This window comes from Lampetra planeri, chromosome 6, assembly GCF_965212315.1.
Source record: "Lampetra planeri chromosome 6, kcLamPlan1.2.h2, whole genome shotgun sequence".
NCBI lineage: Eukaryota > Metazoa > Chordata > Hyperoartia > Petromyzontiformes > Petromyzontidae > Lampetra > Lampetra planeri.
Genome location: NC_136112.1, coordinates 2,618,776 through 2,641,813, shown reverse-complemented (window position 1 = coordinate 2,641,813; position 23,038 = coordinate 2,618,776). Strand labels below are relative to the sequence as shown.

The following is a 23,038-nucleotide window of genomic DNA, read 5'->3' as shown; positions in this document are numbered from 1 at the left end:
AGAAGCCCACTGCACTTTGCACGGTAGCTATGTGCACAGCACTGCGTAGGATTTTGTGATTTAACTTTTCATGATTATTCGACGTCTTTCACACCGTATGCAGCCAACTGTTCTAATCAGAGGTGTGTGCGATCGCTGTGCTCTCGGGTCGTGCGTTCTTTCGGCACGATGTCCGACGTTTCGATCCGCGTGCCGAGAGCTTCTTCTGTTCCTGAAGCTTCCGGCGCGTGCGAATAATTTCTCGGCGCGCGGGGTTGAACCCCGAGCGGTGCGACGAACATCACGCGGTACAACCTGAAAAACACACCAACGAGTTAGTTGTGTGTGGCCGTCTCCTGGAGTGAATAAGTAAATTTATAAACGCGCAGCTCTTACAACTTAGGTGATCACGAGTGCGCAGATTATACACATTTGTTCGTTGATCCGAATCAGAATAAGATGTTCAAATGCCAAATAGATGCCTTTTGCAAGGTATCAAGTTTGCATTAACTGCGTTAACCCCACGTACTTGTGGTGAAATGCAAACAATGTCTGATAATATATGCCTTGTCTTTGAAACTGATTGACCTACCTACACCAGAGAAGCCTTCTTTATGGCCGAGTCCCACCAGTGTCAGGCCAGAGAACAACGCCAAAAGACAAACGGGACAAAGACAATGCCACGCGTATCAGAGCATTTATAGCTCGGGGTGAGCAGCTATATCATGGGACCTTTTGCCAATATCAAAGTATGAAAAATAAGAATAGGTTTGACCCTTTCTGGAAATAAAACTCTGATGTTAAGATGTTCAAACACCAAATAGAAACCTTTTTCAAGGAATCAAGTCTGCATTAACGTGGTGAACATGCAAACAAACTTTGATAATATATGCATACATATCTTTACTACCCGGCTTCGCCCGAGACTTGGATTCTTGTCTTGGATTAATAGACACCCTACGCGGAGGGTTGGGGGGGGCGATGCGTGATGTCAGCAGGCACACTGCGTGACGCTGCCGCATGCGGGTGACATCACAGATGTGACGTCACCGCTCACTTGCCGTGCAAAATATATCCATTATTGCGCCCCCCCCCCCCCCCAAATACAAAAGTCTATTTTTATACTTTTTGCATCATGTACAGATGTACAGTCTGGAAGCTATCCACATGCCAAATTTCAAGTTTGTTGCATGTCGGGAAGTGGATAGAGCATGGCCGCTACTGATGACTCAATCACAAGTTGCTGCATACTCGTAATCTGAGATCGCCCCAACTCAGACCTAGTTCTTATCCTTCTCCATGTGTTCATAAGGGCAGCCCCCCCCCCACTCCACCCTCTTCCTCCACCACCCCCACGACCACATCCATCCTCCTGTAACCACCCTCCCCTCCCCTCCCTGCTCACGCCCCACTCCTGACCAGGCTCCCGCTCTGCGCCAAAACTCCTCTTATCCCTCCGGGCGATGAGCGCCTCATGTTGACATCCCGGCAACAGGTCACAGGCTCGCTTCATCTCTCGCGCACACACTCGCACAAAAGACAAAGGTCTCCCTCGTGTAGCCTTGTCCAAAGACCGCTGGGGCAAGTGCCGTTCGTGAGTGCCTATTTACGGTCAGCACGGCACGCAGAAATAGTGTCACGGTCGGCGGTATGCCGGGCCAAACCTTTTGTCCTCCCACATTGGCGATGTTTACATACCACGCCAAATACTCCTTTGAGGCTGAGTTGGCCAAAGGGAAGGCCCAGCGCTGGTTATGATAATCGCCACTGATGTTGGTTGCGGGCGGGAATCAAACTGGCACGCAACCGAAGACGTGCACACACCGTATAGCCATGTGGACTGCGTGACACATAAAGAGGTTTGTGTGGTCAGCAGTATAGCCAGCCACCTCTTGTCTACTTCACGCCGGTATGTACACACTGCATCGATGACTAATTTGAGGCAGAGTCGAACTAGGGGAGGCACAGACTAGGTTCTGATACCACTTGTAACTGACGATGCGGATCAGTAGAAACATCGAATTCCCATATTGCCACACCTGCACACACCACTCTGCACCGCATTGCCCGTGCACACACTCGCACACGCTCGCACACGCTCGCACACACCACTCTGCAGTGAAGAGTTTTTTTTGTTCCTGCTGGCGGCAGATGGGAGTCAAGTGTGTCTGGGCTCTTCCAGCCTCCGCTGACGGAGGCATTGAATGCCACGTGAACTCCCCTCTCTCTCTCGTCTGCAAATTCTCTGGCGCAGTTTGTCCCAACCGGCGGGACCATCGGTTATAGGAATCTGCCCGCGACGGTGCCCTGCTCATTGCCTTTGTGACACGGTGTTTGATAGAGGATGATTAATACGCCTTAACCTTTAGCCCTCGCATATCTGTGTTTATTTCAGTGTAGGAGGTGTTATCAAATTTCCGTTGTGTGGGTGTGTGGTAATGTCACTTGAACCAGCGAAAGCTACATGCGAACTGACACAATTGTACCCTTTCACTTTTTTTCATACGATACACAGCCGATTGCATTGTGTTAGTTTATGGATAAACTTTTGCATGCACAGTGAACGTATCAACACCATAACACTCTGATAAGCGTTGACATTTGTGTTCCCCCCCATCCACTCACACCCCGAGTTGTCCTAAGCAATATGATGAGCTCCCCCCGCCCCCCCCCCCAAACGTGCTGTGCCCTTTTTACCCATGCGTCTGTGTCTTCCGCTTTGTTTACCATCGTCAGAAAAGCCCTTGATTGCTTCAGACAAGCGGCATTTGAATAATAAAAACACGCATCGTTTTTTGACGTGCAAGTTTAACGCGCGCACACACACAAAAAAAGGATCGCAGATTAAATTACCAAATCCAGCGGCGTTGTTATTGAAATTCTTTTCACAGGAAGGCAGTGGGGCGGGTCTTGGGCTGCCTGACAGCTGCTTAGTGATGAGCCTGCTGCAAAATTGTAATGCTCGCAGGATAAAACAAGCCCCCGTGCGCGCGCCGAGGTAGGGGAGGTTGTGGGGTTTTTACTCGTCAAAGATAAAAAAAAAGTCTTGCGTTGGGTGTTTTTTTTTAAGTTGAATTGCTGCAAAGCATCGTCTGTTGTACACGGACCCCCCCACTCCCCCCCTCCCCCCCCAGAGGCTACGTGATTGACGGACATGGCACCACGCTGCCTCTCTCTCTCTAGCACTCGGGGAGAAAAAATTCTTTCGTGTTTTAATGAGAAGTAATGATCGCTGGCGTAGAGGAGTTTTTAGGAATCCAAGCAGATCTGGTCTCGGTATGAAATCTCAGTCACGGCTAGTTCTCGCAGAGAGGTATTTATTTTAGTTCTATTCATATTTCAAGATATTCCTGCTTTCACTGTGCAGTCGCGTGCTGTGTCTTTATGCGCGCGTGTGTGTTTATCTGTTGGAGCGACAGTGCGTGCCGTGATACGAAGCCGGCGACCCGAGTTCGATTCCCGTTCGCGGCCAACATCAGTGACGATTATTTGAATCGGTCTCGGGCCTCCCTCTAGGTCGAATATGTAAACATCGGCACCAGTGAGACGAAGGCGATTGGGCGTGCTGCTGGCCACCCAGCCACTCCTGTGCCGTGCCGACTTCCATAGGCGCTACTCACGAACAGTACTTGCCCCAACAGTCTGTTCAGGCTATACGGGGGATCTTTGTCTTTGTAGGTTACGTGCAGCAAATCGTTTTGCGGTGGGTTGCACGCTGCGCATTGACGGCCAACATCAGTAGCAAGTGAAATCGGACACAATTTTCTCTGGCCTACCGCAGAGGTTGACTCGGCCATGAATTAGTACCCGGTGCGGTGTGTAATCATCAGCTCTCGCGAGGCAAACGTGTGACGGGGCCTCGTGTTGTACACACAACCCTATCGTGTGCCATGCTTGCATTCATAGTTGCTCAATGGCAGCATTTGCCCCGACAGGCTTTAAGGTTATCGCGGGGGGGGGAATTGTTGACCGTATATGCGCGTGTGCCAGCATTTAAAAGTACGGACGTTTTTTGTTATTGTACCGTACTCTCTATGTTCTCGCTTGTATACAATCCCGCTCTTCACCAACCCGCACTGATCGTTGTGGTGACGTATGGCCTAACAACCACCATGACTCACATTGCATGGGGAAGACCTCTTCCAGTAGTGAACTGACAAAGGGCTTTACATGTACTGTACGTGTGTGTGCGCGCGCTTATGCTGGTGTGATGACTGTGTGTGTGTGCGTGCGTAACTTGTTTTTGCCTACAGAGAGCACCAGTGGCGCAAGCGACCAATGGGACGGAACAGCAGGGCAGCGTCACTTCCACGGAGCCTCCGAGCGCCACCTCCGCCGCTGCCAAAGCCCCTAAAGCCCAAAAGAGTGAGCCCACGATGCCGTCGCGAATCAGACCAAAACACGGTTTCGTGCGGCGCTGCCGGGTGGCTCGGAGAGCAAAGCTCTGAGCTGGAACCGTGGAGAGCCCGCGTCCAAAACTGCTTTTTTATTATTTCAACCGTTGGCGCAGTAGGGGGCACAGCTGGTGCATCCACCAGTCATCTTAGTCAGTCAACCCATGGCACCTTGGTCTGTCCCGTGACCTTCTGCCAGCACCGAGCCCTTCGACATTTCATGTGAGTGCACCTGGCCTGGCACAGGCACCATGGTGACGTCACCGTCACTTCGTGACGAATGGCGGGTATTGGTCTCAAGTCATGTTCCTCAGTTGGGTAACCGTGGCATATTCCTCAACTGAATCGTGACCCTGAATTGTGATAATGTGTAGAATCGTGCAAGGAGTGGGTTCAGAATCCGAATCTTTATTTTTGGAATGAAGGAGGAATCCAATGAGCGTTGAAACTCTTTTTCACACATGTCCAGCAGGGGCGGGGTCAGCAAGTTACAACAACCAATGATACAACAACACGATAGGAGTGTAAAATAGGTAAAAGGTAAGCAACTCACGAAAAATAAATAAATGTAACGATCAGCTGCTCCGTACCCTACCGCGCAGAACCTCTTAACCGCCGCCGCCCTCTCCGTGTCCTCCCCAACGCAGTCACCATCGCCCCCATAAGCTTCGCGATTCGTGCCAAAGAGCCCGAGGCTCTTCCCCTCGAGAAGAAGAACGCTCTGCTCGGCGACGACAGCGATGATGACGACGAGGACTTTCCTGACCCGGGCGGAGGCGGTGGCAGCGGCGACGTCGGCAGGGCAGTCGCCGCCTCCTCCCCCTTCTCCGCGTCCGCCTCCAAACCCAACGGCGAGGGCGGCCACGGGCGGCCCCCGGCGGCCGGCAGGGTCGGGCCGCCCCACGGGGCGACGGCCGCGACAGCCGCGACGGAGGAACGCAGACCGCAGCTGAGCCAGGAGGAGATGGAAGCCAAGCTGGGTGAGTTTGCGTCACTGCCGCTGTCGTCGAAGTCGCGCACCGTTCGTTACATGTGCCGGCGGCAGAAATCGGTACCAACTAAGGTAGCAAAGGTTGAGTCGTGCCGATGAATTTATACGGCAGATGCGGATGTCTGATGTAGAAATGCTAAATTAAAAACTCTCCAGTGTCCTGAACAGACCATACGATATATAACGACTCAATGCCCCGATCCACAAATACGAAGATAGACATTACAGCGATACACTCGGCTGTTACGCCACCTCGGGTGGTACCGACAAGTGAGACATCTGGTCTGGGCTCGTGGACTTAAAACATGCAGAGTTCCCCAAACGCTGGTCCCCCCCCCCATACCCAGGACTTGGCTTCTCACCGAATATTGTTTGGATCGCCGGTCGACTCAGAACATGCGTGATAAAACTCCCGATGTAGAACGGCATGGAGGGAGTTTGAGCAAAAGACCGGCTGTTGCGTAGAGGATTAAACAGAATTAGACTTGGAATAGGCACGTGACTGGTAGCCCACAGCTAATTGCGAAAGGTAGTAAATACTGGATGCGTTGTGCCAGGTGTGGAAATATTTTCTGGGTCGCCAGGCAGGGCAGTCCCCGCTTAAAGTAACCCCTATCCATACTCCACCGTGGTGTGCGTCTTTCTGCAAAATCTTTTCAATGTTCTCTGTTAAAATGCAAACCATGCATCACCTGCGGTCCCCACTGTGCCAACTTGCTGCGTTTTGGCCACCCGGCGCTCCGCGCGTTGTTGTGAACGTCGCTTTCTCTGCCCTCCGTTGTTGTTGTATGTATGTATGTTGAACTTCTTTTGCACCGTACGGAGCCAACCGTGCTAATTGGAGGTGGTTGTTGGAGGGCGATTGCCTCCACCTGCCCAGTGGTGTCTTTAATTCACAATCCTCCTTTCAACGACAAACATACGATGTGCAATGATATTACAAGGCCTATAATTGTCCAATTGTGTACCAGATTCTCGTCGCTGTGGTAATCGCCTACTTAAATTACCTCTCGCCATCTCGGGTAAGACTCGCTCGAGAAAACCTTTTCCTGCCGTAGTTGTCCGTGCGGGAGAGTATTTGCATGCGTGGTCATATTTCAAAAATCCTAATTGACTGCACCGGCTTCTCGTGTGTAAAACGGCGTGCCTAATTAGCGCGTTGCGTCCGACCGCACTCATCACAGGTTTTTTTTTTGTTCGTTCCGCAAATTCGTAATTGTAAAGTTTATCACCGACGTTTTCACCAACGTTTTCACCAGCGCAGTGAATATAAATTCGCGGAGAGAGACGATGACGATGCACAACTCTGGAATTGCAATCCGGAGGTAGAAGGAGGAACCGCGCAGGATCGTACAGCGTTGCGTACTCACAGTAGACCGACTGATAACAAAAATCTGACGAATAGCCTTCTTAGGAAGGACGCGTCGTTGGCGGTGACGTCGGCCTTGCGGTCGACACTTGTGACACGTGGCAGCTTCCCGCCTGGAAATGGAACGATGAAATCGGCTCGTGTGTGCGGTAGATGTATGTTTTTTTAAGCAAGTTGCTGAGCCCATTCCCCGAGTAACCTAAAACGGTGTGCGCGGCCAGCAACGGTCGGCACCGTTCGAGTTGTAATCGACAAGAGTTTAACGCGTTGCTCGAGTGGAAAGTAACGTTGGGAGGGAAATCGCAAAGTCGAGCAGGATGTATGCAATGCACGACCGCGTGCGATAGCATGGGCTTGGGAGAGGGCTTCATCCAGCGGTGAATTGATGACGATGTTTAATTCTTGTAACTACCACCGCTAAAAAGCTCGGCAAAAACACAAACCGCGCATTTGCTGACCGTGTGTATCGAGCAAATCAAAATGGTTGATCAAACAGGTGGCCCACAGTCTAGACAGGAATTGGGTTAGCCTCAATCTCAAGGCACACGTTTCGGGCAACAGCTGGTCGGTAAGTTGGGAGCGCGTTCGCTGTAACTCCCCTCGCTAGTCCTACCCTTGAGTCATCGGCCATAATAAGCAGGCCCTGCCTTCCCTCCTTTCATGCCCCCCTTTCCGGGAGCCCTGGAATGATTGGGAGTGATGGTTAGCATTAATTAGTGTGGTTTCTGGGCCCGGTCCCTTTAAATGTTTAACAGTCTCTGCAGACACAGCCCTTGCTGTGTGTTCGTCATCAAAGGCAGCGCCGTGGAGCGGGGGGTGTGGGGTGGCAGTTATTACGCGGTGGGTTTTTAGGCCCTTGATTGAGACGCCGTCTCTGAACCCCCCACCCCACCCCCCACCACAGCTCGCGTCTGTAACTTATACATTGGCTTTTCGATTTAAAGCTTTCGTGACTGCAGGGATTCATCTTCTTGGTTCTTTCGGTAAAGTCACGTAGAATGGAAATAATAAAATAATAAAAATAATAAAATCAAATAACATAATATAATGATATAATATACTAATATATAATTTTAATATGTTTTATTATTATTTTATTATTTCCATTCTACGTGACTTTACCAAAAGAACCAAGAAGATATACATTGGCTTTTTTGCACTTCGTCCACGGTATCGCATTCACGCGCTCGGGGTTTTGAGCGTTGAAAACTTCTCTGCGCCCATAGAACGCAAATCTCGGGGGTTCAGCAGCGTAGGAATATTCACCCCCCCCCCCCCGCGGTGCCTGTTTACGCACTCGCCCTTGCTCGTGGTCTCGCGGTGTTCCCAGCCCGACGTCGCTTAGTTGCTAGCGGCGCCCCTCCGTTCCTCCCCGTAGTTGTGTGCGTACACATTGGGCAAGCGGTGGCGGAGCGGGGAACTCAACGACGGTTGGAGTTCAAACTCCCAGCCACGGCTAACATCAGTGTCTGGGAAGTGTTACCAGAAACACGATTGTGGGGAGGGGGGGGGGGGTTGTTTGGGAAGACGCAGGCGGCCCGGGCGCACGCGATGCGCCAGCTACGACCCCCTTAAATAAGCCGGCGCTCGCCCCAGCCTTCCCTGAACGACTCCGTTGGGGTGTGGTGGGGGGGGGGGCGAGATCCCCGCGAGGCGTTTCGCTCGCCGCCGGTGTGCGGAACGAAAGGGGGGAGGGGGGTCTCTCGCTCTCGCCCGTGCCGCCCGTTCCTCCCGGGCGGCAGCGGCGGCGGTGGTGGCGGTAGCGCCGCCGCCGCGCTATATTTGGTCTCGTTATTACGGTGCTCTCCGCACAGGGAAGCGTGCTTCCTCTCATTAATTACGCAGCTACCTGTCCTTGGCGCTTTTTTTGACTTCCGTGCATTTGTTAATTACGGTCTTCTATAATTATAGCGGTTTATGGAAGGATTTGAAAAGTCGACCCGATGATAAATTATGTCATTAGAGTGAGTTAGTGTTGGCTAAAAATAAACGCTTATGTGGGACTGTGTATTCAACCCTGAAATCGCATATTGGTGTTTTTTTCTCATTTCTTCGTCAAACGAAGAATCTCTTAAATGCTGCGGCGACGGCAGCTTCTTCGCAATTAATCCCCCGTCTACCCCCCCCGTCACCCCACCTAAAATTAGCGAGAAACGCTTCTCCTTGAGTGCGTTCACTGGGAGTCGGCAAATAAGTGAAAGTCCTTCTTTAGCGTTCGCGGCGTAATTTCGCAATCGTCAACGATGCCAAAAAATGTAATGCCCCCCTCCCCCCACCACGTCGGTTTGTTGAGGTCCTGAAGAAATATCCCGGCCCGTGCGAGCGCGGTAACATCATCCTCATCTGCGGGCACGCGGGCACATACTGTTAACTCTCTGCGCCATAAGCACCACCAAGTACCTCGCACTAATGAGGTCATTTTTTTTCTCCCACGAAACAAAATATTTGTAATGCAAATAAATAGCAAGGCGCGCACGGCCGCGGAGGTCACGAGGTCAGCGGTTGATGCGCGCTTGCTCGCAGATTGCCGGCAGTGATTATAGCGGTGAGCGTTTGTTTACCCAGGAGAGGCTCGCCCGAGTCTCCAGGACTCGTATTTCAGTAGAGGCTCCTGCTTCATTGGAATGTTTGGCCGATTCCACGAATGAGCCCGTTTGGGCTTTGTGCGGTTTAGGAAACCGGGTTGCGCGGAGAAAAAGGCTCGCCCGTGTGGACGTAGGGGATGACGCCCAAAGGCTCCTGCGCTCGTATAGGATCTCCGCTTGGCTTTTGCGACGTTGCCGCTCGATCGTGCGCGTGGGTTGGACGTTGTTGCGGCCTCGAGAGGCAGGTGCACGCATGATTTTCTATTCTTCTTCCTGCGCTGCCTGCCACCGGCCGCAGTGGTATTCGTAACGTTTGGCAGTTCCCTACGGGGCCGCGGAACGAGCTACGCACAAAGCTTTTGAGGGCGGGGCTCTTAAGTGCGCGCCCGCCCGAGCCACCCCCACCCCCATAAGCCTGGCTCTTCTTTTCTGCGCCTCGCAGCGAGTTGTAGACGAGGCCAAGCTCGCCCCCAGAAACGCGTGGCTTTAATCGCACGTCTATAAAGCCTCGAGCAAGCAAGAACACCGTACGTCTGTAATTTTTAGCGGCAGAATTGTCGACCTCCGAAGATGACGATGATGTCATCGTTGGTCGGGATGAACGCATCTTCCAGGACCCCTGGATGCTTCTCCTACGCCTCAGAAGGCGGCGGGGCGCCCAGAATTACACCGCTTACCCCTCCCCCCTACTCCTTCATCAAGGTTTTTTGGAGGGTTAGATCGCGGAAATATAAAGTGTGTCGCTAAAACCGCCAATCACTTCCACGCAACCAATGAGTAAGGTTCGTCATGTAAACATAACGTGCCAATTAGTGACTACTTCAGCACACCGGTGCGTTGGAGAGTAAACCCACAACATTTACAATTTTAGTACCGTGGCGTTCTACTGGTGATAGCCATATTTGTGAAGAAATCCTCCTTCGTTGAGATAGTCTGTTGGGCTTCATTCTTCGATCGAGAGATGGCACACACACACACGTCCTGTTCGTGTCCTTATTCTGCTTTTCGGTGTTCTTACGCTCTCTCGTTGAGGGGTCCTCCACTCCGATTAGCGCGGTTGGCTATGTACGGTGTGAAAGAAGTTCAACACACACACACACCACTTGTGCTCTGTTCAGTGTCAAGACGTCTCCCCCCTCACCACCCTCTTAATAATAACAATAATGACATTTATAATACGCCAAGTCAGCGCGGAGCCAAACTCAAGGCTGCTCGAAAGCCTGACCAAACAGATAGAGGCCTTTAGATGTTTCTTGAAAGTCAGAGTGCCATTTGATGTTGCGGATGTGCAAAGGGATGTAGAGAGTTTCACACCGTGGGGGCGACAGCAGAGAACCGACGTGAGGCTGTAACAGTGCGAGACCTTTGGTGTCCGAAACAGATTTCGATTGACGCTGCTGCTGCTGCTGCGTAGGGTTCTACCGTGAGCCTTCAGTGCAAGGCGAGAGGAGTGAGGCGACGTTTGTTGGGGTGGTGAAGGCGCGATGACAAAGGCAGGCACCATTTTATAATTCTGCCTCGGTTTTTTATCGGCGGGAAAAAAAGTGGTGTTCTGTTCTTTGTGTGCGTGTCTCCCCACGACCGCGAGTGTGCCTTTGCTCTCGGTAGTGAGGCATTTATGGGTAGGGGAGGGGGGGAGGGAAGGTTCATTTCCGCACCTCCGATTAGCACGGTTGGCTACGGTATGGTGCGAACGAAGTTTACCGTACGTACAAACCTGATGGCCTGGGGGGGCGGCGGCTGCTACTTTTATCGTTCCCGCGGAACAAAACGTATTTTGCTGAACGTTCAAAATAACATTCGGCCACGTCTTTGCGGCGTGGATGAGATAAACTAAGTATTTGCAAGGCTTAAAACGTCGCCTTTCTCGCGAGATGAAAGTGTTCTGAAATTGGATCGGATGCAAGGCAAATGTTCACGTCGGTTAATACATGCGTCTGTTGCTGCATTTGAATATCCGTGCCTGTGCGCACCACCGCCACCACTCCCTACAGACACTGGCGAACGCGCACAGCCGCACTGTCAATATCACCGTCATCCGCTGCCTTTGTTGTGCGTGTGGGATGCTGCGTTCTAACGTGATGCCGTTAATCATTTATTTGCCACTTCCAACTGCACTCGGACCACCTCGGTGCGTTTTTAAATGCACGGTGCGTTTTGACTTAATATTAAGGGCGGGGGGGGGGGTGTTCCCTTTGTCATTTTTTTATTGATAGAGCCCACAGGGGACTTGACTGATTTTCTTTTCCTTTCATACGGACTCATCTTCCGCCGAGCTCCGAAGGTGCCGTGGGCGTCCTATTAGGCCGCGTTTTTCTCTTCGGGAGGAGGCGCGCAGCGGGCGAAGCGGGTCGGGAGATACGACGTTACCGGTTTGTTTGCGGGCGCTGCCTTCGCAGCACCGACACCCCGTCCGTGTTATTTCTAGCCGAACAAAAACAAAAAAACTCGTAGCTTGAGATAGAGCAGCACAACCACCCCCCCCCCCCCCCCCCTCGTCGTCGTGTCTCTCTCTGTCTCTCCAAAAGGATTTCGGAGAGCAGATACATTGGCCAGCATCTCCACTTGCCCTGTTGGCAATTGCTTTGTTTTGTTTTGCCAAACGGGGGTGGGAGGGTGTGCCCGATGACCGGACGCGCTTGAAGGAAAACATTAGCGCCTTCATCGAGAAACGTGAAAGCCCTCCTAGACATACGGAGCGGGGGGGGGGGGGCGAATCGAGGGGTGGCTAAAGGCCTGTTGACGCAGGAGGGGGCTCCCGTTGCCGTTCATACCCGAAGCCGCTGCCTCCTTACGATGATGGATAGCTCGCGCTGCGGCTCTTTGGAGTTGATATTTTGACTGTTTTATTATTTGTTTTTTACCAGGTAAGGGCCCGCTGAGCCTGTATAGCTCTTTTTTTCAGAAGCGACTTTGCTATCGCAAGGAATAGTTCAACGGGGAGTGGCTTATCATCACGTGGAAATTTATAGCGGCCAAATACTCCAACAACGCGCGATGTCGATGTGGAGGAGCCGGAGCAAAATGCACGCGACCACGACAGAGAACACGCAAACTGCAAATATACAGGTGTCAGGGTCGGGATTGAACCCACGAGCTCTTGTACACTAGGCGAGGTAGTTAACATCTCGCCACCGTGGCAAGCAATGAGTGAGCGTTGTGGACTTTGTGACTTAGAGAAGGGAACAGAGTTGGTTATCTGGTTAGTGTCGACTGTGGTTTCCTGCACAAGGTTTGTGCTTGTAACAGATAATGTCTGGGAGCCTCACAATTTGCGTAGACGTTGCTGATTCATCATCGTTATCATGAACAGCAACAGCACCAGCAGAGCAACAGTCATGATCTATCCATGACTGGATGTGGCCTCGCCTTGCGTTCCACTTCTCATGGTCTCGCACTGCACTGATCCGTCCAGCTCCTGCACCGCCACCGGCCATCGTACCTTCTAGCCCTCGACGGTCAGCATGGAGAGAGAGAGGTCACGTGCGATTGAAATTCCAGTGGGAAAAACTCGCGCAGCGTTGATTGGGCCAACTGCAGCCGAAACTTTTTTCTATTTGCCGTAGAATACGATAATCTTCGGCCCGATTTCAGATTATTTGAAAGGGGTGGTGAGGGTGTGGGGGTGCTGACCACGTGTGGTCTGTGACACATGGTGTGACCGATGGAGGAGGGGCAGGGTGTCTGGTTCTGTAACCGGACTCGAGAAATTTGACTCCAGGTGGGTGCAGGCAGGCCACCAGGTCTCGTGCCGTCACAGATGGCCACGTCGAGTGATTGATATTGTCGAGAAATCTGGCATTAGAGGACCGGGGGGGCTGGTGGCGTTGTGCAAGACGTAGCACGCTCACCATCCTTTGTTTCACGATAGCTTTGTAGCAGATGTACGCAACTCTGGCTGTTGCCTGATGAGGCTGTTTGTAATTGCCGGAGACGCGTCAAACGTACTCGATTTGTAAACGTTGTGGGTTTTAATCTCCCAACACACCGGTGTTGCTGAACTAGGAAGGAAATGGTCACGTTTTGTGTACGTGACAAATCCTTACTGATTGGCTGTGGTTTGGTGGTGGCGGGTTTAATGACACATTTATATTTACACGATCTAACCCAAAAATATCCCTCTATCGTAGACGTACAATTACAGTGGACTCTCGATTATCCACGCTAATGACAGAGAGGAGGGCCGCGAATTCATTCAAAATCGTGGATAATCCAAAAATATCAGTTTTCCGTGGAGCCCGATGCCAAAAATGATGTTTAAGTTAAGAAAATTGAGTTTGCTAATGATCAAAACAAATGTTTGTAGTAGAGAATGGACTGTGCTCACTGATTACACTTCCCTGGTCCTGCGCAGAAGACTCCCACCCACAAAGTGGATGATAGCAGAGCCACGCCAATCAACATCAATCAAACTCTGCCCACCGTTGTAAAGATATGGCAACTACTGTACTGTTGAGGTGGTCACATGGATTTCAGATCAACCGGAGCAACATATTTGTTCAGTTTAAGCACCCTGTGACTCATGTGAGCCTCCTGTCTATTTTCCTGTCACATGGCACAGTTGGTTTGCCATGTAAAAATGTCAAGGTTCATCGATTGATTACGTTCGATTCTTAAACTTGCGGCACACACGGCAAATCACGCGTGTGGAGCCCTGTGAGTGTCCATTTCGTGTGTATCGTGTGCGACTGGTTCACATGACCCCCTGCAACCAATTAGGACGCTGCACGTGTTTCACGGTGTTAAGTAAAACAATCATTGATTATGGAATAAAATCAGGACCTGGAATCATTAGGCTTGTGGTCGTAGGGAGTTAGTGGGAGGTGGTGGGTGCCGGGGGAGGGGAAGGATTGGTTCTGACACGGAGCGGAACACTTCTAGCTGCAGTCTTCGAAGGGAAACGACTTCATGCCGTGACACGAAGCCGATAGCGCGATTCAAAAATAATTGGGCACAAAATTTTTTTATTTGGGGCCTAAAAAAAAAACTCCTCCGCTTTGCCTTCCCGCCACCGCCTACCTCCGCCCCATCCCCCCCACGCCCAGCCAAGCAGCGCCTGGAGGACCGTCTGTCGGCAGCGGCGCGTGAGAAGCTTGCGCAGGCCGCCAAGGAGTCGAAGGAGCGGCAGGCACAGGCGGAGCGCGAGCGCCAGCAGGGCCTCCTGCTGGCGGCGGCGGCGTTGGTGGCGGCGCCGGCTGCGTCGGCGCGGGACGAGCGCGAGCGGCTGCTCCAGGCCGAGAGGAGACGCAAGGCTGAGCTCTTCCTCCAGAAGCTGCGGTACCCCGGGGACACGGGCGGCTCCGCCAAGGTGCGTGCGCGTGGCGTCGCTGTCACGGTCGTTTTTGTCATCGTCGTCATCTTACTCGTTGTTGTCGTTGTAATTATCGTCGTAATCATCGTCGGCATCATCGTCGTCATTACCATCGCCATCGTAGCCATCATCGTGGTCACCATTGTTGCCAGCCATCGTATCGTGACGGCCCGTTGAATTGCTTACCCGGGCGCGAGGGGGGAGAATCATTATATACGCCTTGTGGATTGGAACTTCTGGCACTGAGAGGGTTTAGCAGCACTTGACCCTCGCCACACCAAACCTCGGCACTCTATTCTTCCCCAGATGGAGACGGAGGCGGCGGGAGAGGTGTCGCCGGTGTTAGTCACACCGGCGGCATCGGCACTGGCGGCGGCCGCGGCGGTTGCGGCGGCGGCAGCGGCGGCAGCGGCGGCAACTGCGGCAACGGCAGCGGCGGCGCCGGTACCACCGGCACCATCCCCTGCGCCGGACGAACCTCCGGAATCAAAGAAGGCGCGACACTCGGGGAAGGAGAAGAAGAAGGAGAAAGGAGAGGGGGAGGAGGAGGAGAGAAAGAGGAGGAGGTCGCGCGAGAGGAGCCGCTCGCCGCGTCACGAGCGCGGCGCCCCGAGGGACAAGGGGGGGGGGGCGCAAGAAGAAGAGCTCGCGCGACAAGAAGAAGGCGAAGAGGTCGAAGCGCGAGCGGAGGTCCCGCTCGCGCTCGGCGCCCCGCTCGCGCTCCCGCCCGCGCTCGAGCTCGCGCTCCAAGCAGCCGCTGCCCAGCGCGTACAAGTCGGCGCGGCGCTCGCGGTAAGCAGAGTCAAGAGCTGAAAGCGGGGGGCGCGTTGGCGAGATGTTAACTACCTCACCTGGTGTACAGGAGGGGTCGTGGTTTTTGACCGCGAACTTGACTACGCCTGTATATTTCGATTTAAAGCTTTCGTGACTGCAGGGATTCATCTTGTTGGTTCTTTCGGTGAAGTCAGGTAGAATGGAAATAATAAAATAATAAAAATAAAACATAATAAAACAATTCTCACGACGTTTCGGCCACAACGCAAGCAGCCTGTCTACTCGACAGACCTGCTCTCCACCTGAGGACGGCTGCTTGCGTTGTGGCCGAAACGTCGTGAGAATTGTTTTATTATGTTTTATTTTTATTATTTTATTATTTCCATTCTACGTGACTTTACCGAAAGAACCAAGAAGATGTACGCCTGTATATTTGGAGTTCGCGTGTCTCTCTTTCCCCGTGGTCGCACGGACTTTCCTCCGGGTCCTCTGGTTTTTCCCATCCACATTTAGAATGAATACTACGTGTTTAGAGTATTTTGGCTGCCATACATTTCCACGTGATAAGCCACTTTCGTTGAGCTATCATTTGTGATAGCCAGGTCACTTCTGAAAAATAACTGTATAGCGCAGTGGGTCTTACCTGGTGAATTTATTTTAGTTAGTTTGAACGCCGGCGTGCGTGTCGTATGCCGTGGGGGGGGGGGGGTTCGGCTTAGAAGCGACGCTTGCAACATCGGCCGGAGTGCCGGGCATCTGCCAGTCATCTCGGTCAGGTGACCCATTGCACCTGGGACTGTGTCCCTGTGACCTCCTGCCATGTGGCGAGCCTTTGATATTTCACATGGCAGCCTCAAAGCGCAACTCGCCTGGCATAAGTGCTGTGGTGACATCGCCATCATTTAGCTGCTGTTGCTGTTGTTGTTGTAGCGGCTGTTGCGTGTTAAATTGGGCCAGTCGGAAATCATTGCTTCCTACCCACGTAATTAGACATGTGTTTTGTGGGTGTGAAGAGTCACTTTTAAACAACAAAACGATTAAACGTTCCACGTCTCGTCATCGTCGGCCACGGTCAATTCCGCTGGCGGATGAAGGCTCTCCGCAAGCCTCCACCGTCCATCGCGGTCTTGAGACGCAGTGGTCCCTCTCCGTCCCGTGCCTGGTTTCTTGGCTCCATCTCCGCAAGTGAACGCCCTCTCGGGTGCGGCGTGGTTCTCTGGAGCCTCCTCTTGATTTGGCGAATCTCTGTTGGCGGCCGCAGGTCCCGGTCGCGGTCCGTGGAGCAGCGGAAGGAGGACACCCTGCCCAGTGCCTACCGCGTGTCCACCAGCCCCGTCCGGAGCACGCGGAGGTGGGGCAGCCGTTATCCATCTCCCCTGTCTTTCCGTCCCCACTTTCTCCACTCTCTGCCCCCATCTCCCCCGTTTCCCCCGTCCTCCACCCCTCTCCACCCTCTCGATATCCGCTCACCACCAATAACAGTGGGGAAGATTTGAACTGGTCTTGGCCCTCCCCTGGGTTGCCTCGGCCTCAAATAAATACCTAGTGCGGTGTGTAAATATCGCCACGAGGGAGACAAAGGCGGTTGGGCGTGATGCTGGCCACCACCTCTTGTGCCATGCCGGCCTTCATAGTTGATCGCTAACAGCACTTGTTCCTATAGTCTGTTAAGGCTGTACGGGGGATCTTTATATTTGGAGCCCAGGTGTGTGTGTGTGTCTGGGAGCCCTGGTGTGTGTCTGGGAGCCCTGGTGTGTGTGTGTGTCTGGGAGCCCTGGTGTGTGCGTGTCTGGGAGCCCTGGTGTGTGCGTGTCTGGGAGCCCTGGTGTGTGTGTGTGTGTCTGGGAGCCCTGGTGTGTGGATTTTGCGCTCGCGGGCTCGGAAGAGACGCGTCACCCACGTGTCCGTTCGCCTCCACCACCCCCCACCACCCCCCACCACCCCCCACCACCCCCCACCACCCCCCACCACCCCGCACTACCCCCCACCACCTCCCAATCGCCCCCAACCGCCCTCCGCGCCGCCTGCCAGGTCGCCCAAGGAGCACAAGCGGAAGAGGTCGCCCAGGGCGGAGGGGGAGGACGACGTCCACCGCAGGAAGAAGCACCCCCAGCCTCACCCGAAGCACCACGCGCGTCCCTCGCACGCGCCCAACGCCAGCGTGGGGGCGGCGCCCTCCTCCTCCTCTTCCACCTCCTCCTCGAGGAAGAAGAAGCGCGGCCACTCGCGCTCGGCGGAGCCCTCGCCCGACGCGTCCCAACCCAGCGACGCGAGCAGCTCCTCCGCCGCCGCCACTGCCACCACCACCACGCGCACGCACGGCCACGCCACGTACGTCGCCAGCCGGTGGAGGCAGTGGAAGCGGCGTTATTGATTTGGTGGTAATGGTGGCGGTGGCGATGTTGGTGATGGGTGGTGGTAGTTGTGGAGCTGGTGGTTGTGGAGCTGGTGGTGGTGGTGGTGGTGATGGTGGTTGTGGTGGTGGCAGTGAGGCGGTGGCGGTGTTCATGATGGGTGGTTGTGGTTGATGGTGGTTGTGGTGGTGGCAGTGTAGCGGTGAAGGTGTTGTTGATGTGGTTATGCGGTGGTAGTGGTAATGGGTTTGGATAGCATGGTTAGAGACGTCTCGTCCGGAAGTGGGGACCTGTGCTAAAACCGACTTGGAGAGAGATGGGTTGAGGTAGGGATGCGGAGATATGGAAAGAGACAGAGGGAGAGAGGAATACAGAAAGAAGACGTGGAGAGAGACAAAGAGAGCAGCATATACCGAGAGAGAAACTCAGATATGTCGAGAGACAGACACCGTGATAGATATTGGAGAGAGACACGCACGCACACAGATGCGTCGGGAGACACAGACACGCAGAAAGACAGCGGGGTGGGCAATGCCTGTCTGAGAGCGACGGGCACGGACATGGATTTGGAACGACATGGATAGTGACAGAGGTACGTGCCGCGACAAGCGAGTCACAAAGCGAGACACGAGCGGACTTGCAGAGCGATAAGACCGAGTGGTGCGCGAGACGCGCGCGGAGACACGCACGGTGCGAGACCAACCGAGACGCACACAGAGGGGTGAGAAAGAGAGCGCGAGTTTAGAGGGAGAGAGCGACGGGGAGAGAGAGATGGGGTGGGGGGGCGGTGGAGAATGAGACAAAAAAGAGTTGCAGCGCCGATGATTCCCCAGAGCGGCGGCTCACTGTCTGCAGTTCGTCTCTGCTCGCGCGTTGCCGCTGCGCTGCGGTTTTCAAGCATCGCGCATCTGTGTTGACTGCGTGTCGCTTCGGGGATGCGCCGCCACACTTTTGTATGTGCTTTATTAGCTCGCGGCTTGAACGCGCCGCGGTCATTAATCAAGGGTCATTTATTTTTAACCGAGCACTTCACTAAAGCTTTGCCCCATTTATTTTTTAAAATCTATTTTTTTTTCTTGGTACGCTCGCTAACTCACTCGCTCGCTCGCTTCGTTAACAGGCCTCTGGCTCCGGAGAAGGACGGCACCGCCTCTCCGACTCTCTCCGCGGTTCAAGTCAAAATCACTCAGGTGGGAAAATCGCACTCTCGGGCGCGGGGATTCCGAGCCGGCCCGTCGGTCAATCTGTCGTCGAGTCGCGCTTGCTTTGACGGAGTTGGAAGAGAGAGCCGGGCCGGACGTAAAACATTGTTGGCACACCGCCACCACCACCACCACTGCGGATGTTGCGGAACTCAACAAAGCCCTTCGCGAGCGCCGCCGATTCTCGTGTAACACACGGGCGCGAGCGTGTGTTGAGGGCGGGGGCCGATTGACACGGGAGGTTACGGAAGACGTTGATCGCAATCGGAGGGTCACAAGTTCAGGTCCCACTTGGCAGGCTCGTTCAGCTTTTGATCCCCCCCCTCCTCCCCCCAAATTCGTGAGAAGCCGCCAATCATTGTTCCGTGAAATCAATCTCCTCCGTCCCCCGTCCTCTCTGCCGGAAGATTAGTACGCCATGCTCGTGTGAGCAGGGTAACCGCGACTTAGGCTGCGAGGTGGCCAGTAGATGGCACTACAGCAAAGGGGTTCGTGAACCCATCTGTGCGGGCCACTAAGCGTTGTCTCCTCTCTTGCTTGGGTTTTCTCCAGGTGCTTTGCTTTTCCTCCCACGAGCGAGTAATTTTGTCAGCTCTTTGTCAATCGACTGCTGCATGAATGCCTCCCCCCTACTGGGTTCGTCGTCGTGGTGGGGATTGTTTGACCAACGCTTCACCGCTCCGTCGTGGGGATTGTTTGACCAACGCTTCACCGCTCCGGTCGTTGCAGGTTGGCGGAGGAGGGCCCCTCGGACTGCTTCACATTTGATTCGCCGCTGATGTTAGCCGTGGCCAGGAATCGAACTCGGGGTTGCCCGGTTGAATCGCTCTCCAAACGCAGTTGGCCAAACCTCCCAGTGCAAGGACCCTGCCGAAGGCGAGCATTGAGACTAGGCGATGCTTTCCAGGATAAATAAATGACCCATCACCGATTGTTAACGTCCAGTCTGACAGCACAGGATGTGGTGGAGCTTTGCTCAGCGTTTGTCTGCGAGGGGTGGGGGTGGCGCGGGGTGGGGAGGGTGGGGTGGGAGGAGATGGGTGCTCGTGTTTTGAGGCTGTGGTGGTGGTGGTGATGGCTTCTCTTCCCGCGCGTGTGCGCTGCAGGATATCATGGCACGAGTGAAGGCGATGCTGGCCGCTGAGAAGGAGCTCCCTTAGCCCTCGCCCAGCTGAGAACAACAACGGCACATTGCCGCAAGCCACTGCACAAAACACGACGGCGTATCGCCGTCTCGTTCATTAAATCGTCACAAGAGTTGAACTTTTTCGTTAAACGGTGTTGTGTTTTTTTGCACCCTCCCCACCGCCCCCCCCATCCCCCTCCCCCCATACCGCCGTTTTGTTTTTAATGCCACGCAGCGAGGCCAGGTGTGGCGTGTATGGACGTGTGTTGAACTTGTGACGTAGCGAACCCGTACTAATCGGAGGTGCGGGGGGGGGAAGGACAACAAACTGAATTAATATCTGCCGCGGAATTTATTTTTAGGTTCGCTTCTTCGTTAAATAAAGCGGCCGAGGTTATTTGTTCGCGCTACAGGGCTGGTACATTTAAGGAAAAGGGATAACAACAACAATGAATCGGTGAGCGCGAGACTTGGCGATACTGTGCTGTTATAACTGTGTTTTGTCCCGTGGCGACGTCCTTCGTACGGAAGCAGCGTCGTACCATCGACCTGCCCTGTTCCTCCCCCCCGCCCCCCCCCCCCCACAAGCTGTACGGAGAGAGGCTTCCCGTTACCACATCTGGCCTCCTAGAAGCCACATTGCCACATTACGTTGCCGGACATCTGCCGATGAGTTTTGTTTCTTGTAAATAAGTGGTATCCCTTTCGTAAAAAAAAAAAAAGTCGACTTATCTTAACAGTTATTTTTTTTTGTTACGAATTGAATTGTAAAGGAACAAAGTTTTTGACAGCTTCTCCTTTGTCCCGTCGCTGGTGACCGTTTACCGGCTATTCTGATTGCCCTTGTAAATAAATAAATAACTATCCACGTGCGGATCGACTAACCTGCATTTGGTGGAATAAAGTTTGCGGAGTGTTTTTTATTTTAAACAACGAACCCCATTTGAACTCCCGTCGGTCGCGTTTTGTCGCTAGGACGCATGCAACAATTCACGAGCCCCCTTCTCTCGCCGTCGCAATTCTGTGAATTGTCAACGATTCTGGGGTGGGGGGTCCGTGGTTGCCTCTTTGCTGGTTGCGTCTTTGAGTGGCTGCTGCACGGGGGGTGAGGGGGGGAAGGGGTCACGCGAACTCGCCGGCCGACGATTCGACGCGCGTCGAGAGAGCCGATCCGTCGAATAATTTCCACGGGGAGCATGGCCTGGTTGACGCGTTGAAGACGAGACTGTTTCCTTGGATTCATCACGGGGAGGGGCCTCATGCTGGATGTTGCAGAGAGGAAATCGAGATGTGAAGGTGGTGCTGGTGGTGGCGTTGGTGGCATCGACAGCATGATGCCAGGTGACCACTTGAACTTCACGTCAGATCGAATGCACTGCCCACAAAGGGGCGTTTGCACACTTTTTGTGGACTTTTCACAGTTTTTTGTTGGAATTTTTCAACAATTTCAATTCTTTGCACTGTGGGTGTTTCGAGGGTACCAATTCTGATCACTTTTTTCCTTTCCGTGCATCCCAACAGTCTGACCCATGTTCAGCCTAACAAGCTCAGGATGTTGCTACCGTGCCGCACTCTTATCCCCCCCCCCCGCCGAGCGTCCGTCGGCACCGTCAGGAACCTTCCCGCGTGCCTCATCTGGCGGATAGCTCCCCGAGAGGCCCCAAGTGCGTGCGCGAAATCAAACTCCTGCGACGTCAAGCGACCGAGCCGTCGCCGTCAAACCGAACTTCGCGCGCCAACGAGCGCTTAACCTGGAGGAGCGAGGAGCCCCCGAAGTTCAAGCGGCGGGGGGGGGAACGTTGCTGGTGTCGTGACCGAGGCCGCCAGACCCCCCCCCCCTCCCCCAGTGCAATCCCCTGATGCGTGCGTTGGCTTGAGACTGACCTTGTTAACCCCTTGACCCTTTATTATTACCTCAAGGCAACGGCTTTACCCCCCCCCCCACGCTCCCCATCACTGCGTAACCCACCACGGGTTCGCATACCCTTGTTCACGACCGTTCCACGCATTGAAGTCGCTGCACCGTGATGCATGGCGTGATGTATGGAGCACCGATTCAAGTTGAAATAAATTGCTATCGGTGTTACATGGGGCGAGTGCTGTTAGCGAGCACCCATTAAGGTCGGAAAAGGGCACGAATGGGGGTTTGCCGTCACCACGCCGAGACACTTTTCCTCCCCACCTCCCCAGTGCCGACGATTACACACTGCCAGGTACTCGTTTAAGGCCTAGTCCGACCTAGGGAAGGCTAAAAAAAAAAACCCAGTTCAGATATCCAGTCGTCGCTGACGCTCGCCATGACCGAGGATCGAACTCGGGTGGCTGGGTTCGTTGGACGGTGCTCAAACCGCTGCACCGCCGAGGGGACATACTCGGTTTGGCACACGCCAAGTTCCCGACTTGTAGAAGCAGTGCTCTCTTCATCGCGGTGAGGGGTGGGGGTTGGGGGCAGAATGTGTTGAGCAATCATCCGGCGCGTGCAACGGTGTAACGACGTAATTTGAATTGGCGAGGGGAATATTGGGAAAGGTGGCAGAAAGAGCGTCCTGCCTGGGGCTTCGCATCCGGAACGGAGATGGTGCGGTGCGATGTGTGTGTGCGCGTCTGCGTTAAACTTTGTTTAACTGATGCTTCCGAACTTGTCCAAATAAATTTGTTTCAAAATGAAATGGAGGACTGCGGCGACGTGTTGGGCCCTTGTTTATTGTTAAGAGCCTCTTCTGACCGCGGCTTCGGATGTGTTTTTTTTTTTACGCCCGCGACTGGCTGGCAACCCCCCCCCCCCCCGCTGTCTGTGCGAGGTCCGCCTGCTGGTCGTGGTCCTTGTTTAGCTGGAGGCATATTATAAAAAAATTTGCGACATAGAATTGTAATGTATGGCTTACTAGTAGCTCAGATTATTGGAGAGTATATTGAGTATATTGATGATATTGATGTTTATATTTTAGTTTTT

At 53.6% G+C, this 23,038-nt stretch overlaps 1 protein-coding gene across 2 annotated transcripts in view; it reads left to right on the top strand.

Annotated features, from left to right (window-relative positions):
- Positions 1 to 22,754, top strand: part of SFSWAP (splicing factor SWAP) — a 54,120-nt gene extending 31,366 nt beyond the window's left edge. For both annotated transcript variants that reach the window (XM_078595262.1, XM_078595263.1), the window contains 8 exons: positions 4,233 to 4,344; positions 5,021 to 5,353; positions 14,364 to 14,626; positions 14,936 to 15,421; positions 16,665 to 16,754; positions 17,435 to 17,734; positions 18,878 to 18,947; positions 20,066 to 22,754. In XM_078595262.1, coding sequence (XP_078451388.1) covers positions 4,233 to 4,344; positions 5,021 to 5,353; positions 14,364 to 14,626; positions 14,936 to 15,421; positions 16,665 to 16,754; positions 17,435 to 17,734; positions 18,878 to 18,947; positions 20,066 to 20,103 — 1,692 coding nt within the window. In that variant the 3' untranslated portion in view covers positions 20,104 to 22,754. The remainder of the gene's footprint in view (positions 1 to 4,232; positions 4,345 to 5,020; positions 5,354 to 14,363; positions 14,627 to 14,935; positions 15,422 to 16,664; positions 16,755 to 17,434; positions 17,735 to 18,877; positions 18,948 to 20,065) is intronic.
- Positions 22,755 to 23,038: the final 284 nt, after the last annotated feature.